The sequence below is a fragment of the Oncorhynchus nerka genome, linkage group LG9b (genome assembly GCF_034236695.1).
Source record: "Oncorhynchus nerka isolate Pitt River linkage group LG9b, Oner_Uvic_2.0, whole genome shotgun sequence".
Taxonomy (NCBI): Eukaryota; Metazoa; Chordata; class Actinopteri; order Salmoniformes; family Salmonidae; genus Oncorhynchus; species Oncorhynchus nerka.
This window is the reverse complement of record NC_088424.1, coordinates 50,122,172-50,138,410: the sequence shown is the minus strand read 5'-3', so window position 1 is coordinate 50,138,410 and position 16,239 is coordinate 50,122,172. Positions and strand designations below refer to the sequence as shown.

At 43.4% G+C, this 16,239-nt stretch overlaps 1 protein-coding gene across 1 annotated transcript in view; it reads left to right on the top strand.

Annotated features, from left to right (window-relative positions):
- The window catches only part of LOC115115063 (piezo-type mechanosensitive ion channel component 2-like), a 321,930-nt gene that overhangs the window by 115,382 nt on the left and 190,309 nt on the right, over positions 1–16,239 (top strand). Inside the window, exons 10-15 of the mRNA XM_065013810.1 lie at positions 37–165; positions 2,333–2,368; positions 2,592–2,721; positions 9,437–9,636; positions 13,342–13,572; positions 14,052–14,175. Coding sequence (XP_064869882.1) covers positions 37–165; positions 2,333–2,368; positions 2,592–2,721; positions 9,437–9,636; positions 13,342–13,572; positions 14,052–14,175 — 850 coding nt within the window. The remainder of the gene's footprint in view (positions 1–36; positions 166–2,332; positions 2,369–2,591; positions 2,722–9,436; positions 9,637–13,341; positions 13,573–14,051; positions 14,176–16,239) is intronic.

Sequence of the window (16,239 nt, the reverse complement as noted above, 5' to 3'; positions counted from 1 at the left end):
TCTCTACAGTTGTTTGAATTCCTTTATTTTCAACAGGAGGATGAAGAAGAGGAGGGAGAGGACGGAGAGGAAGAGGAGGAGGTGGTTGGGAACGGCACCAGGAACTCTGCGGACAAGAGGAGACAGCTGTGGTGGAAAGCTCACCAACGCACAGAGGAAAGAAACGTAGGAGATCCTGACTCGTATAACGCTCGGGTTCTTCTCTTTATCTCACCTGTGGTGTTAATGAATGTTAGAAAATATTGATCATCGGGAAGAACGTTCAACAATTACATCATAAAAGGCCAAGCTGTGGTGGAAGGCTCACCAATGGACAGAGGAGAGAAACTTAGGATGAACCATTATAAAAGTTCTGACCTTGCTTTATTTCAGAAGGAATACTTTATTAATGCATTATAAACGATTGATTATCGGGTAGATTGTGAAGCAATAAATGACCCAGATTACATAACGTATAACACTCCCATGACCTTAACTCACTTCGGGGGTAAATTCACCTCGGGGTATTTTTGATGCGTTATAAACGATTGATTATTGGTTGAAAGATAAAACAGGAATCCTTAGATCAGCAATGTCATTCCCTTGACCACATAGCTGGAGGGCCATGCACTTTCCCTCTCTTTACCTCTCTCTATCTCTCTCTACCTGTCTCTACCTCTCTCTCTGCCTCTCTCTACCTCTCTCTGCCTCTCTCTACCTCTCTCTACCTCTACACCTCTCTCTATCTCTCTCTACCTCTCTCTACCTGTCTCTACCTCTCTCTCTGCCTCTCTCTACCTCTCTCTACCTCTCTCTACCTCTCTCTACCTCTTTCTACCTCTCTCTGCCTCTCTCTACCTCTCTCTACCTATTTCTACCTCTCTCTGCCTCTCTCTACCTCTCTCTACCTGTCTCTACCTCTCTCTCTGCCTCTCTCTGCCTCTCTCTGCCTCTCTCTACCTGTCTCTACCTCTCTCTCTGCCTCTCTCTACCTCTCTCTGCCTCTCTCTACCTCTCTCTACCTCTCTACCTCTCTCTATCTCTCTCTACCTCTCTCTACCTGTCTCTACCTCTCTCTCTGCCTCTCTCTACCTCTCTCTGCCTCTCTCTACCTCTATCTACCTATTTCTACCTCTCTCTGCCTCTCTCTACCTCTCTCTACCTCTCTTTGCCTCTCTACCTCTCTCTGCCTCTCTCTACCTCTCTTTGCCTCTCTACCTCTCTCTACCTCTCTCTACCTTTCTCTACCTCTCTCAACCTATTTCTACCTCTCTCTGCCTCTCTCTACCTCTCTACCTCTCTTTGCCTCTCTCTACCTCTCTACCTCTCTCTACCTTTCTCTACCTCTCTCAACCTATTTCTACCTCTCTCTGCCTCTCTCTGCCTCTCTCTGCCTCTCTCTACCTCTCTCTACCTCTGTCTACCTCTCTCTGCCTCTCTCTCTCTACCTCTCTTTGCCTCTCTCTACCTCTCTACCTCTCTCTACCTCTACCTATTTTCTTTCTCTCTCTGCCTCTCTCTACCTCTCTCTACCTCTCTCTACCTCTGTCTACCTCTGTCTGCCTCTCACTGCCTCTCTACCTCTCTCTACCTCTCCCTGCTTCTCTCTACCTCTCTCTGCCTCTCTCTACCTCTCTCTATCTCTCTCTACCTCTCTCTGCCTCTCTCCACCTCTCTCTACCTCTCTCTACCTCTCTCTGCCTCTCTCTCTACCTCTCTCTGCCTCTCTCTCTACCTATCTCTGCCTCTCTCTCTACCTCTCTCTGCCTCTCTCTCTACCTCTCTCTACCTCTCTCTACCTCTCTCTGCCTCTCTCCACCTCTCTCTACCTCTCTCTACCTCTCTCTGCCTCTCTCTCTACCTCTCTCTACCTCTCTCTGCCTCTCTCCACCTCTCTCGCTCTCTCTACCTCTCTCTACCTCTCTCTGCCTCTCTCTCTACCTCTCTCTACCTCTCTCTACCTATCTCTGCCTCTCTCTCTACCTCTCTCTGCCTCTCTCTCTCTCTCTGCCTCTCTCTACCTCTCTCTGCCTCTCTCTCTACCTCTCTCTGCCTCTCTCTGCCTCTCTCCGCCTCTCTCTACCTCTCTCTACCTCTCTCTGCCTCTCTCTCTACCTCTCTCTACCTCTCTCTGCCTCTCTCTCTACCTCTCTCTGCCTCTCTCTCTACCTCTCTCTGCCTCTCTCTCTACCTCTCTCTACCTCTCTCTGCCTCTCTCTCTACCTCTCTCTACCTCTCTCTGCCTCTCTCTCTACCTCTCTCTGCCTCTCTCTCTACCTCTCTCTGCCTCTCTCTCTACCTCTCTCTACCTCTCTCTACCTCTCCTTGCCTTTTTTCTTTTTCCTTATTGTAGCTGCTTTCTACCCAGGATGGCTACAGTACATCTGAGGTAGGTACCGTACTAGACTGTAGTGTATCACAAATGTGCATATCTTATCTTTTTGACGCAACTGCTACATGTTCTGCACTGTTACTTACTATTCTGCACTGTAACTTACTATTCTGCACTGTAACTTACAATTCTGCACTTGGAAACAAATGGTCTCATGACCTGACTAGGATAACCTCTGGGCCGTAACCCTAGTCCATATGGTTGTTGTGTTCTCCCACAGGGGTTGGCTGCAAAGTCCAACGGGACGTCTTGTGACATCTCCACCCTAAACTCGGTGGAGAATAGACCGGTCGGTCTGGACCTGTACTCCACCCCACAGTATAAAATGGACCAAACCAATGACATTACAGGTGAGTTTTACTGTACTGTACACACACTGGGGCGAAAGTTTCTGCTCGCAATTTCTGTGAGGAGGAAATTTAGTGAACTGGGCCCTGGTTAAAAGTAGTGCACTATATCCTTATGACACTCAATAGGGCCCTGATTAAAAGTAGTGCACTACATCCTTATGACACTCCATAGGGCCCTGGTTAAAAGTAGTGCACTATATCCTTATGACACTCAATAGGGCCCTGGTTAAAAGTAGTGCACTACATCCTTATGACACTCCATAGGGCCCTGGTTAAAAGTAGTGCACTATATCCTTATGACACTCCATAGGTCCCTGGTTAAAAGTAGTGCACTACATCCTTATGACACTCCATAGGGCCCTGGTCAGAAGTAGTGCACTATATCCTTATTCCTTATGACACTCCATAGGGCCCTGGTCAGAAGTAGTGCACTATATCCTTATTCCTTATGACACTCCATAGGGCCCTGGTCTGAAGTAGTGCACTATATCCTTATTCCTTATGACACTCCATAGGGCCCTGGTCAGAAGTAGTGCACTATATCCTTATTCCTTATGACACTCCATAGGGCCCTGGTCAGAAGTAGTGCACTATATCCTTATTCCTTATGACACTCCATAGGGCCCTGGTCAGAAGTAGTGCACTATATCCTTATTCCTTATGACACTCCATAGGGCCCTGGTCAGAAGTAGTGCACTATACCCTTATTCCTTATGACACTCCATAGGGCCCTGGTCAGAAGTAGTGCACTATATCCTTATTCCTTATGACACTCCATAGGGCCCTGGTCAGAAGTAGTGCACTATATCCTTATTCCTTATGACACTCCATAGGGCCCTGGTCTGAAGTAGTGCACTACATCCTTATTCCTTATGACACTCCATAGGGCCCTGGTCAGAAGTAGTGCACTATATCCTTATTCCTTATGACACTCCATAGGGCCCTGGTCAGAAGTAGTGCACTATATCCTTATTCCTTATGACACTCCATAGGGCCCTGGTCAGAAGTAGTGCACTATATTCTTATTCCTTATGACACTCCATAGGGCCCTGGTCAGAAGTAGTGCACTATATCCTTATTCCTTATGACACTCCATAGGGCCCTGGTCAGAAGTAGTGCACTATATCCTTATTCCTTATGACACTCCATAGGGCCCTGGTCAGAAGTAGTGCACTATATCCTTATTTCCTATGACACTCCATAGGGCCCTGGTCAGAAGTAGTGCACTATATCCTTATTCCTTATGACACTCCATAGGGCCCTGGTCAGAAGTAGTGCACTATATCCTTATGACACTCCATAGGGCCCTGGTCAGAAGTAGTGCACTATATCCTTATGACACTCCATAGGGCCCTGGTCAGAAGTAGTGCACTATATAGGGAATAGAGACGTTTGGGAAGCATCCCTATATAGCTCTCCAGTTTGTAGTCCTAAAAACCGGAGCTGAAACTTCTTGTTCAGCCCATTTCTATGGGGGAAATGAATTGGGAAATTAAATGGGAAATGAATGGGGAAATGAATGGGGAAACGAATGGGGAAATGAATGGGGAAATGAATGGGGAAACGAATGCGGAAACGAATGGGGAAACGAATGGGGAAATGAATGGGGAAATGAATGGGGAAACGAATGCGGAAACGAATGGGGAAACGAATGGGGAAATGAATGGGGAAATGAATGGGGAAATGAATGGGGAAACGAATGGGGAAACGAATGGGGAAACGAATGGGGAATCGAATGGGGAAATGAATGGGGAAATGAATGGGGAAACGAATGCGGAAATGAATGGGGAAATGAATGGGGAAATGAAATGGGAAATGAATGGGGAAATGAATGGGGAAATGAAATGGGAAATTAATGAGTATTTTTGGGATAAATAAGGTCTGAGGTTAACACAGGCTTAGGAGTTATTATACGTTTTGATTCTACAGTCTGTCTACCTCTCTAATTCATGAATTATGAAGCCTTTATGTGCTTATTTTGATATCATAAATGCTTCAGAATTCACAAAAAGTGACATTAGCTTCATGAAGATGATTTCACGGAACAAATTGCATCATATTTCTGTCTATCCCGTCTGTATGTACTGGAGATGTCCTGTGACTACAAAAAGACGCCATTAATATTTCTGTCTATCCCGTCTGTATGTACTGGAGATGTCCTGTGACTACAAAAAGACGCCATTAATATTTCTGTCTATACCGTCTGCATGTACTGTAGATGTCCTGTGACTACAAAAAGACGCCATTAATATTTCTGTCTATACCGTCTGTATGTACTGTAGATGTCCTGTGACTACAAAAAGACCCCATTAATATTTCTGTCTATCCCGTCTGTATGTACTGTAGATGTCCTGTGACTACAAAAAGACCCCATTAATATTTCTGTCTATACCGTCTGTATGTACTGTAGATGTCCTGTGACTACAAAAAGACCCCATTAATATTTCTGTCTATACCGTCTGTATGTACTGTAGATGTCCTGTGACTACAAAAAGACGCCATTAATATTTCTGTCTATACCGTCTGTATGTACTGGAGATGTCCTGTGACTACAAAAAGACGCCATTAATATTTCTGTCTATACCGTCTGTATGTACTGTAGATGTCCTGTGACTACAAAAAGACGCCATTAATATTTCTGTCTATACCGTCTGTATGTACTGTAGATGTCCTGTGACTACAAAAAGACGCCATTAATATTTCTGTCTATACCGTCTGTATGTACTGTAGATGTCCTGTGACTACAAAAAGACGCCATTAATATTTCTGTCTATACCGTCTGTATGTACTGTAGATGTCCTGTGACTACAAAAAGACGCCATTAATATTTCTGTCTATACCGTCTGTATGTACTGTAGATGTCCTGTGACTACAAAAAGACGCAATTAATATTTCTGTCTATCCCGTCTGTATGTACTGTAGATGTCCTGTGACTACAAAAAGACGCCATTAATATTTCTGTCTATACCGTCTGTATGTACTGTAGATGTCCTGTGACTACAAAAAGACGCCATTAATATTTCTGTCTATACCGTCTGTATGTACTGTAGATGTCCTGTGACTACAAAAAGACGCCATTAATATTTCTGTCTATACCGTCTGTATGTACTGTAGATGTCCTGTGACTACAAAAAGACGCCATTAATATTTCTGTCTATACCGTCTGTATGTACTGTAGATGTCCTGTGACTACAAAAAGACGCCATTAATATTTCTGTCTATCCCGTCTGTATGTACTGTAGATGTCCTGTGACTACAAAAAGACCCCATTAATATTTCTGTCTATCCCGTCTGTATGTACTGTAGATGTCCTGTGACTACAAAAAGACGCCATTAATATTTCTGTCTATCCCGTCTGTATGTACTGTAGATGTCCTGTGACTACAAAAAGACGCCATTAATATTTCTGTCTATCCCGTCTGTATGTACTGTAGATGTCCTGTGACTACAAAAAGACGCCATTAATATTTCTGTCTATCCCGTCTGTATGTACTGTAGATGTCCTGTGACTACAAAAAGACGCCATTAATATTTCTGTCTATCCCGTCTGTATGTACTGTAGATGTCCTGTGACTACAAAAAGACGCCATTAATATTTCTGTCTATACCGTCTGTATGTACTGTAGATGTCCTGTGACTACAAAAAGACGCCATTAATATTTCTGTCTATACCGTCTGTATGTACTGTAGATGTCCTGTGACTACAAAAAGACGCCATTAATATTTCTGTCTATACCGTCTGTATGTACTGTAGATGTCCTGTGACTACAAAAAGACGCCATTAATATTTCTGTCTATACCGTCTGTATGTACTGTAGATGTCCTGTGACTACAAAAAGACGCAATTAATATTTCTGTCTATCCTGTCTGTATGTACTGTAGATGTCCTGTGACTACAAAAAGACGCCATTAATATTTCTGTCTATACCGTCTGTATGTACTGTAGATGTCCTGTGACTACAAAAAAGACGCCATTAATATTTCTGTCTATACCGTCTGTATGTACTGTAGATGTCCTGTGACTACAAAAAGACGCCATTAATATTTCTGTCTATACCGTCTGTATGTACTGTAGATGTCCTGTGACTACAAAAAGACGCCATTAATATTTCTGTCTATACCGTCTGTATGTACTGTAGATGTCCTGTGACTACAAAAAGACGCCATTAATATTTCTGTCTATCCCGTCTGTATGTACTGTAGATGTCCTGTGACTACAAAAAGACCCCATTAATATTTCTGTCTATCCCGTCTGTATGTACTGTAGATGTCCTGTGACTACAAAAAGACGCCATTAATATTTCTGTCTATCCCGTCTGTATGTACTGTAGATGTCCTGTGACTACAAAAAGACGCCATTAATATTTCTGTCTATCCCGTCTGTATGTACTGTAGATGTCCTGTGACTACAAAAAGACGCCATTAATATTTCTGTCTATCCCGTCTGTATGTACTGTAGATGTCCTGTGACTACAAAAAGACGCCATTAATATTTCTGTCTATCCCGTCTGTATGTACTGTAGATGTCCTGTGACTACAAAAAGACGCCATTAATATTTCTGTCTATACCGTCTGTATGTACTGTAGATGTCCTGTGACTACAAAAAGACGCCATTAATATTTCTGTCTATACCGTCTGTATGTACTGGAGATGTCCTGTGACTACAAAAAGACGCCATTAATATTTCTGTCTATACCGTCTGTATGTACTGTAGATGTCCTGTGACTACAAAAAGACGCCATTAATATTTCTGTCTATCCCGTCTGTATGTACTGTAGATGTCCTGTGACTACAAAAAGACGCCATTAATATTTCTGTCTATACCGTCTGTATGTACTGGAGATGTCCTGTGACTACAAAAAGACGCCATTAATATTTCTGTCTATCCCGTCTGTATGTACTGGAGATGTCCTGTGACTACAAAAAGACGCCATTCATATTTCTGTCTATACCGTCTGTATGTACTGGAGATGTCCTGTGACTACAAAAAGACGCCATTAATATTTCTGTCTATACCGTCTGTATGTACTGTAGATGTCCTGTGACTACAAAAAGACGCCATTAATATTTCTGTCTATCCCGTCTGTATGTACTGTAGATGTCCTGTGACTACAAAAAGACGCCATTAATATTTCTGTCTATACCGTCTGTATGTACTGTAGATGTCCTGTGACTACAAAAAGACGCCATTAATATTTCTGTCTATACCGTCTGTATGTACTGGAGATGTCCTGTGACTACAAAAAGACGCCATTAATATTTCTGTCTATACCGTCTGTATGTACTGGAGATGTCCTGTGACTACAAAAAGACGCCATTCATATTTCTGTCTATACCGTCTGTATGTACTGGAGATGTCCTGTGACTACAAAAAGACGCCATTAATATTTCTGTCTATACCGTCTGTATGTACTGTAGATGTCCTGTGACTACAAAAAGACGCCATTAATATTTCTGTCTATACCGTCTGTATGTACTGGAGATGTCCTGTGACTACAAAAAGACGCCATTAATATTTCTGTCTATACCGTCTGTATGTACTGGAGATGTCCTGTGACTACAAAAAGACGCCATTAATATTTCTGTCTATACCGTCTGTATGTACTGTAGATGTCCTGTGACTACAAAAAGACGCCATTAATATTTCTGTCTATCCCGTCTGTATGTACTGTAGATGTCCTGTGACTACAAAAAGACGCCATTAATATTTCTGTCTATACCGTCTGTATGTACTGTAGATGTCCTGTGACTACAAAAAGACGCCATTAATATTTCTGTCTATACCGTCTGTATGTACTGTAGATGTCCTGTGACTACAAAAAGACGCCATTAATATTTCTGTCTATACCGTCTGTATGTACTGGAGATGTCCTGTGACTACAAAAAGACGCCATTAATATTTCTGTCTATACCGTCTGTATGTACTGTAGATGTCCTGTGACTACAAAAAGACGCCATTAATATTTCTGTCTATACCGTCTGTATGTACTGGAGATGTCCTGTGACTACAAAAAGACCCCATTAATATTTCTGTCTATCCCGTCTGTATGTACTGTAGATGTCCTGTGACTACAAAAAGACGCCATTAATATTTCTGTCTATACCGTCGGTATGTACTGTAGATGTCCTGTGACTACAAAAAGACGCCATTAATATTTCTGTCTATACCGTCTGTATGTACTGGAGATGTCCTGTGACTACAAAAAGACGCCATTAATATTTCTGTCTATACCGTCTGTATGTACTGTAGATGTCCTGTGACTACAAAAAGACGCCATTAATATTTCTGTCTATCCCGTCTGTATGTACTGGAGATGTCCTGTGACTACAAAAAGACGCCATTAATATTTCTGTCTATACCGTCTGTATGTACTGGAGATGTCCTGTGACTACAAAAAGACGCCATTAATATTTCTGTCTATACCGTCTGTATGTACTGTAGATGTCCTGTGACTACAAAAAGACGCCATTAATATTTCTGTCTATACCGTCTGTATGTACTGTAGATGTCCTGTGACTACAAAAAGACGCCATTAATATTTCTGTCTATCCCGTCTGTATGTACTGTAGATGTCCTGTGACTACAAAAAGACGCCATTAATATTTCTGTCTATCCCGTCTGTATGTACTGTAGATGTCCTGTGACTACAAAAAGACCCCATTCATATTTCTCTACTAAACAACGTGGTCCCTCTATCTTTATATCTAAAACAGAGAAGAAGAATGGAAGTGTGTATGACGTCAATCCAACCGTGGGTGGAGAGACTGCTGGGATGGAGGAGGAGGAGGAGAAGAAGGAACAGGGCGATGAGGACGAGGAGGAGGAGGAGAAGGAGGGCAGAGTGAATGCTGTAGTAACAGTGTTCAGGTTCATTATGAAGCAAAGCTATATCTGTGCTCTCATAGCCATGATGGTGAGTAAACACAGTGACTGGTCCCTGTGGTCTCTTGGGTGACTGTGGTCCTTGTGGTGACTGTGGTCCCTCTGGTGACTGTGGTGACTGTGGTCCCTCTGGTGACTGTGGTCCTTGTGGTGACTGTGGTCCCTCTGGTGACTGTGGTGACTGTGGTCCCTGTGGTGACTGTGGTGACTGTGGTCCCTCTGGTCCCTCTGGTGACTGTGGTCCCTCTGGTGACTGTGGTGACTGTGGTCCCTCTGGTGACTGTGGTGACTGTGGTCCCTCTGGTGACTGTGGTGACTGTGGTCCCTCTGGTGACTGTAGTGACTATGTTGACTGTGGTCCCTCTGGTCCCTCTGGTGACTGTGGTCCCTGTGGTGACTGTGGTCCCTCTGGTCCCTCTGGTGACTGTGGTGACTGTGGTGACTGTGGTCCCTCTGGTGACTGTGGTCCCTCTGGTGACTGTGGTGACTGTGGTGACTGTGGTGACTGTGGTCCCTGTGGTCCCTCTGGTGACTGTGGTGACTGTGGTCCCTCTGGTGACTGTGGTGACTGTGGTCCCTCTGGTCCCTCTGGTGACTGTGGTGACTGTGGTGACTGTGGTGACTGTGGTCCCTCTCGTCCCTCTGGTGACTGTGGTCCCTCGGGTGACTGTGGTCCCTCGGGTCCCTCGGGTGACTGTGGTCTCTGTGGTGACTGTGGTCTCTGTGGTGACTGTGGTCTCTGTGGTGACTGTGGTCTCTTGGGTGACTGTGGTCTCTGTGGTGACTGTGGTCTCTGTGGTGACTGTGGTCCCTGTGGTGACTGTGGTCCCTGTGGTCTCTGTGGTGACTGTGGTCTCTGTGGTGACTGTGGTCCCTGTGGTCTCTGTGGTGACTGTGGTCTCTGTGGTGACTGTGGTCCCTCTGGTAACTGTGGTGACTGTGATCCCTTTGGTGACTGTGGTCCCTCGGGTGACTATGGTCCCTTGGGTGACTATGGTCCCTTGGGTGACTATGGTCCCACGGGTGACTGTGGTGACTGTGGTCCCACGGGTGACTGTGGTGACTGTGGTCCCTCGGGTGACTTAGGACCATCTGGTGACTGTGCTCACGTCAAGGCTAAAGAAAGCATACTGTATGTCATCTGACAAGGCCTCACAATGTTGATTTACTGTTAAACAAATGCCAAGCTTTACACTTCTTCCCCCAATATTTTTTTTTTACGATTAATTTAATTCATATGAATCATGAATTATTATTTATGTACGAAACAAACTATTCACTTTCTCATTGTAGAAGTTGGAATTGAGTTCAATTACGGTTTAATCGAATCAATTGAATTGAAAAAAAGTTATTTGTGAATCACAAACTCAAATTTTGGGGAAAAAAAGAATAGCTGTAGCCTTCCTTTTTGGATTATGTGACTGCAAAAACCTGTTTTGTAGATATTTCAATTTAATTTGGGATCCAATGTATGGGATATTTTAACTCAGTAGATGCTAGTCAGCCTAAAGACAACACTTTCTAAGGTAGATAAATATCACTAAACTAAGGAAAGATACATTTCCTCAAGAAAATGTGTTGTGCTTGCTTCAGCTGTCTAAAAAAGAAGATGTGTTAAATGTAAATGCAAGTTGACTAGAAGCTGAAAAGCAGCTCGTGAGAGTAAGAACAGGTCTGATTACCTCAGTAGACTGTTATATATTTCAGCTAGCATATAAATTATACAATATTATGTATGTGTGTCTTTTCGGAGTCAAATTTCGGTTGGACGTTGTGTTGACCAATAAAATGATCTTAATCTATGAATCTTAACTTCTTAGTGATCCCTTCGCGCACGGGATTGATTTGACAACACCCAGTGAAATAGCAACGCACCAAATTCAAAAACAGAAATACTCATAATAATAATTCATAAATCATACAAGTGTTATACAAGGGTTTAAAGATGAACTTCTTGTTAAATCAGCCGCAGTGTCAGATTTCAAAAAGGCTTTACAGCGAAAGCAAACAGCACCTCAGTAAACATACTCATGAAAATCATAATTCAACCCGCGCAACACAAAAGTCAGAAATAACGATATAATTCTTATATATATATATATTGAAGATCTTCTTCCAATTAAACATCACAAATGGTCCTTTTGTTCGATAAATTCCATCGTTATATCCCCAAAATGTCCATTTATTTGGCGCGTTTGATTCAGAAATACACTGGTTCCAACATGACTACAAAGGATCTAATAAGTTACCTGTAAACTTGATCCAGACATTTCAAACAACTTTCCTAATACAACTTTAGGTATTTTTTAACGTAAATAATCAATACAATTTAAGACGGGATAAACTGGGTTCAATACCGGATTAAAACAACGTCACACTTCTCTAACAAACACTTCACTCGACCCTCGTTCTGAACAGGGCTACTTCTTCATTTCTCAAAGGAAAAACATCAACCAATTTCTAAAGACTGTTGACATCCAGTGGAAGTGATAGGAACTGAAAGCAAGTGCCTTAGAAATCTAGATCCCCATAGAAACCTCATTGAATAGAGAGTGACCTCAACAAAAAAAAAAGTCCTGGATGATTTGTCCTCGGGGTTTCTCCTGCCAAATACGTTCTGTTATACTCACAGACATCATTCTATCATTCTAGTGTGTTCTATCCAAATCTACTAATTATATGTATATCCTAGCTTCTGGGCCTGAGTAGCAGGCAGTTTACTTTGGGCCCCTCAGTCATCCAAACGTCTGAATAGTGCCTCCTAGCCTTAAGAAGTTTTCATCTCGAGATACCTCTGCCTAAAACTCAGCCGCGATTTCAATGGTGCTATACCACTTCTGACACCAGCGTAGTTCATTTAATTAAAGAAAAATTTATTTAGCATTCATTTAACACGGCAAGTCAGGTAAGAACACATTTTTATTTACAATGACTGCTAACCCCGGCCAAACCCGGACAGCATCGCCCTATCGTACTCCCTATCACGGCATGATGCAATACAGACTGCATTTGAACCAGGGACTGTAGTGATGTCTCTTGTACTGATATGCGGTGCCTTAGACCGCTGCACCACTCGGGAGCCTTAGGAGGGGTACCCTGACCAGGACTGGTCCCTGTGACTGTCATTCCAAAATCATTAAAACACTAAAACCTCTTGGTAAGTTCACTAGGATTTTACAAATAATTAAAACACTAAAACCTCTTGTTAAGGTCGCTAGGTGATGTACTAAGGTAGTTTACAATTAAATTAATTACATTTGTTCATATATTATATTTTTATTCGCTCGCCTCATTTTTTCAAAATCAATTATCTGTTAAACAGTAAATCAACTTTAACTTCCTATAAACTGTTTTTGTGATTGTGATCATACTTGACCCTACCTACATTTTTCTGAGGAATTGTAGACTCTGAGGTTTTGTGGCATTTGCTCTCCCCCTCTCTCTCTCTCCCTCTCTCCCTCCCTCCCTCCCTCTCTATCTCTCTCTGTCTCTCTCTCCCTCTCTCTCGCTCTACCTCTCTTTCTCTCTCTACCTCTCTTTCTCTCTCCCTCCCATCTCTCCCTCTCTCTCTCCCTCTCTCCCTACCTCTTACTCCCTCTCCCTCTCTCTCTCCCTCTCTCTCTACCTTTCTCTCTCCCTCCCCATATCTCTCTCCCCACTCTCTACCTCTCCCTCTCTATCCCTCTCTCTCTCGGTCTCTCTCTCTCTCTCTCTCTCTCTCTCTCTCTGTGCCCAGGCGTGGAGCATCACGTATGTTAGCTGGCTGACGTTTGTGTTCCTGATGTGGTCGTGTATGTTGTGGATGGTGAGGGACCGTCGTCGTTACACCATGCTAACCTCTCCCTTCATGGTGCTCTACGGGAACCTGCTCATTGTGCTGCAGTACATCTGGAGCTTTGAGCTGCTGGAGCCCGTGCCTGGACTCTTCCTCAAGAAGGACGTGCCCTTCAGTGAACTGGGATCCAAGGTAATTCAATGGGACCTAGAAGAAGGAACTGTTATGTCACTGTTTTTGGGAACTGTTTTTTTTTAAGGAACTGCTGAGTATGTGAAAGTCCTAGTGGTTAGAGGGGAGGGCGGAAGGTATCCTAGTGGTTAGAGGGGAGGGGCGGAAGATATCCTAGTGGTTAAGAGGAGAGGGGCGCAAGGTATCCTAGTGGTTAGATGGGAGGGGCGGAAGGTATCCTAGTGGTTAGAGCGTTGGACCTGTAACCGAAAGGTTGCTAGATTGAATCCCTGAGCTGACAAGGTAAACATCTATCGTTCCGCCCCTGAACAAGGCAGTTAAACCACTATTCCTAGGCAGTAAATAAGAATGTGTTCTTAACTGAGTTGCCTATGAATTGAGGCACAATAAAGTCCATGTCTTATGCTAATGATTGGAAGTATGATCGTCTCTATCTTCATGTCCACATTCTGTGTTTTGTTGTTGTTGTCTGTCTCTAGGTCCTGTGTCTGTTGAGCTTCTGGCTGCTGCTGAGACAGACTCTGACAGAGAGAAAGGACAAGCAGAGAGAGGAGGATGCTGTACTCACTGACGTACATGTGGATGACCAACCCAAGAAGAAAGGTCAGAGATAATTAAAAATAGGGGGGGGGGGGGGGGTCAATGTACATTTTCCCGGGTTTCATTATCAGCAGTGTTATGGCTCGGGGGTAAAAGCTGCTCGGGAGGCTTTTGGACCTAGAGTTGGTGCTTTGGTCACAATACATTAAGTGTCACTATTCTACCACAACACACTATTCAGGTGTACGTGTGTGTAGAGTGTGTATATTTTGTGTGTGTGTATGTACCTGCGCGTGTGTCTTTTCACAGTCCACAATGTTCTATAAGGTGTATTTGTATTTGTTTTTTAATCTGATTCTCCTGCTGCATCAGTTACTTGATGTGGAATAGAGTTCCATGTAGTCATGGCTCTATGTAGTACTGTGGAATAGAGTTCCATGTAGTCATGGCTCTATGTACTACTGTGGAATAGAGTTCCATGTAGTCATGGCTCTATGTAGTACTGTGGAATAGAGCTCCATGTAGTCATGGCTCTATGTGCTACTGTGGAATAGAGTTCCATGTAGTCATGGCTCTATGTAGTACTGTGGAATAGAGTTCCATGTAGTCATGGCTCTATGTAGTACTGTGGAATAGAGTTCCATGTAGTCATGGCTCTATGTAGTACTGTGGAATAGAGTTCCATGTAGTCATGGCTCTATGTAGTACTGTGGAATAGAGTTCCATGTAGTCATGTCTCTATGTAGTACTGTGGAATAGAGTTCCATGTAGTCATGGCTCTATGTACTACTGTGGAATAGAGTTCCATGTAGTCATGGCTCTATGTAGTACTGTGGAATAGAGCTCCATGTAGTCATGGCTCTATGTAGTACTGTGGAATAGAGTTCCATGTAGTCATGGCTCTATGTAGTACTGTGGAATAGAGTTCCATGTGGTCATGGCTCTATGTAGTACTGTGGAATAGAGTTCCATGTAGTCATGGCTCTATGTAGTACTGTAGAATAGAGTTCCATGTAGTCATGGCTCTATGTAGTACTGTGGAATAGAGTTCCATGTAGTCATGGCTCTATGTAGTACTGTGGAATAGAGTTCCATGTAGTCATGGCTCTTAGTACTGTGGACTAGAGTTCCATGTAGTAATGGCTCTTAGTACTGTGGAATAGAGTTCCATGTAGTGATGGCTCTTAGTACTGTGGAATAGAGTTCCATGTAGTGATGGCTCTTAGTACTGTGGAATAGAGTTCCATGTAGTGATGGCTCTTAGTACTGTGGAATAGAGTTCCATGTAGTGATGGCTCTTAGTACTGTGGAATAGAGTTCCATGTAGTGACGGCTCTTAGTACTGTGGAATAGAGTTCCATGTAGTGATGGCTCTTAGTACTGTGGAATAGAGTTCCATGTAGTGACGGCTCTTAGTACTGTGCGCCTCCCATAGTCTGTTCTGGACTTGGGGACTGTGAAGAGACCTCTGGTGGCATGTTCAATTCAAATGTATTTATATAGCCCTTCGTACATCAGCTGATATCTCAAAGTGCTGTACAAAAACTCAGCCTAAAACCCCAAACAGCAAGCAATGCAGGTGTAGAAGCACGGTGGCTAGGAAAAACTCCCTAGAAAGGCCAAAACCTAGGAAGAAACCTAGAGAGGAACCAGGCTATGAGGGGTGGCCAGTCCTCTTCTGGCTGTGCCAGGTGGAGATTATAACAGAACATGGCCAAGATGTTCAAATGTTCATAAATGACCAGCATGGTCCAATAATAATAAGGCAGAACAGTTGAAACTGGAGCAGCAGCACGGCCAGGTGGACTGGGGACAGCAAGGAGTCATCATGTCAGGTAATCCTGAGGCATGGTCCTAGGGCTCAGGTCCTCCGAGAGAGAGAGAGAAAGAAAGAGAGAAAGAGAGAATTAGAGAGAGCACACTTAAATTCACACAGGACACCGAATAGGACACGAGAAGTACTCCAGATATAACAAACTGACCCTAGCCCCCCGACACATAAACTACTGCAGCATAAATACTGGAGGCTGTCTTGAGGGGTATGGATGGGTGTCTGGTCTGTGTGCCAGTAGTTTAAACAGACCTCTGGTGGCATGTCTTGAGGGGTATGGATGGGTGTCTGATCTG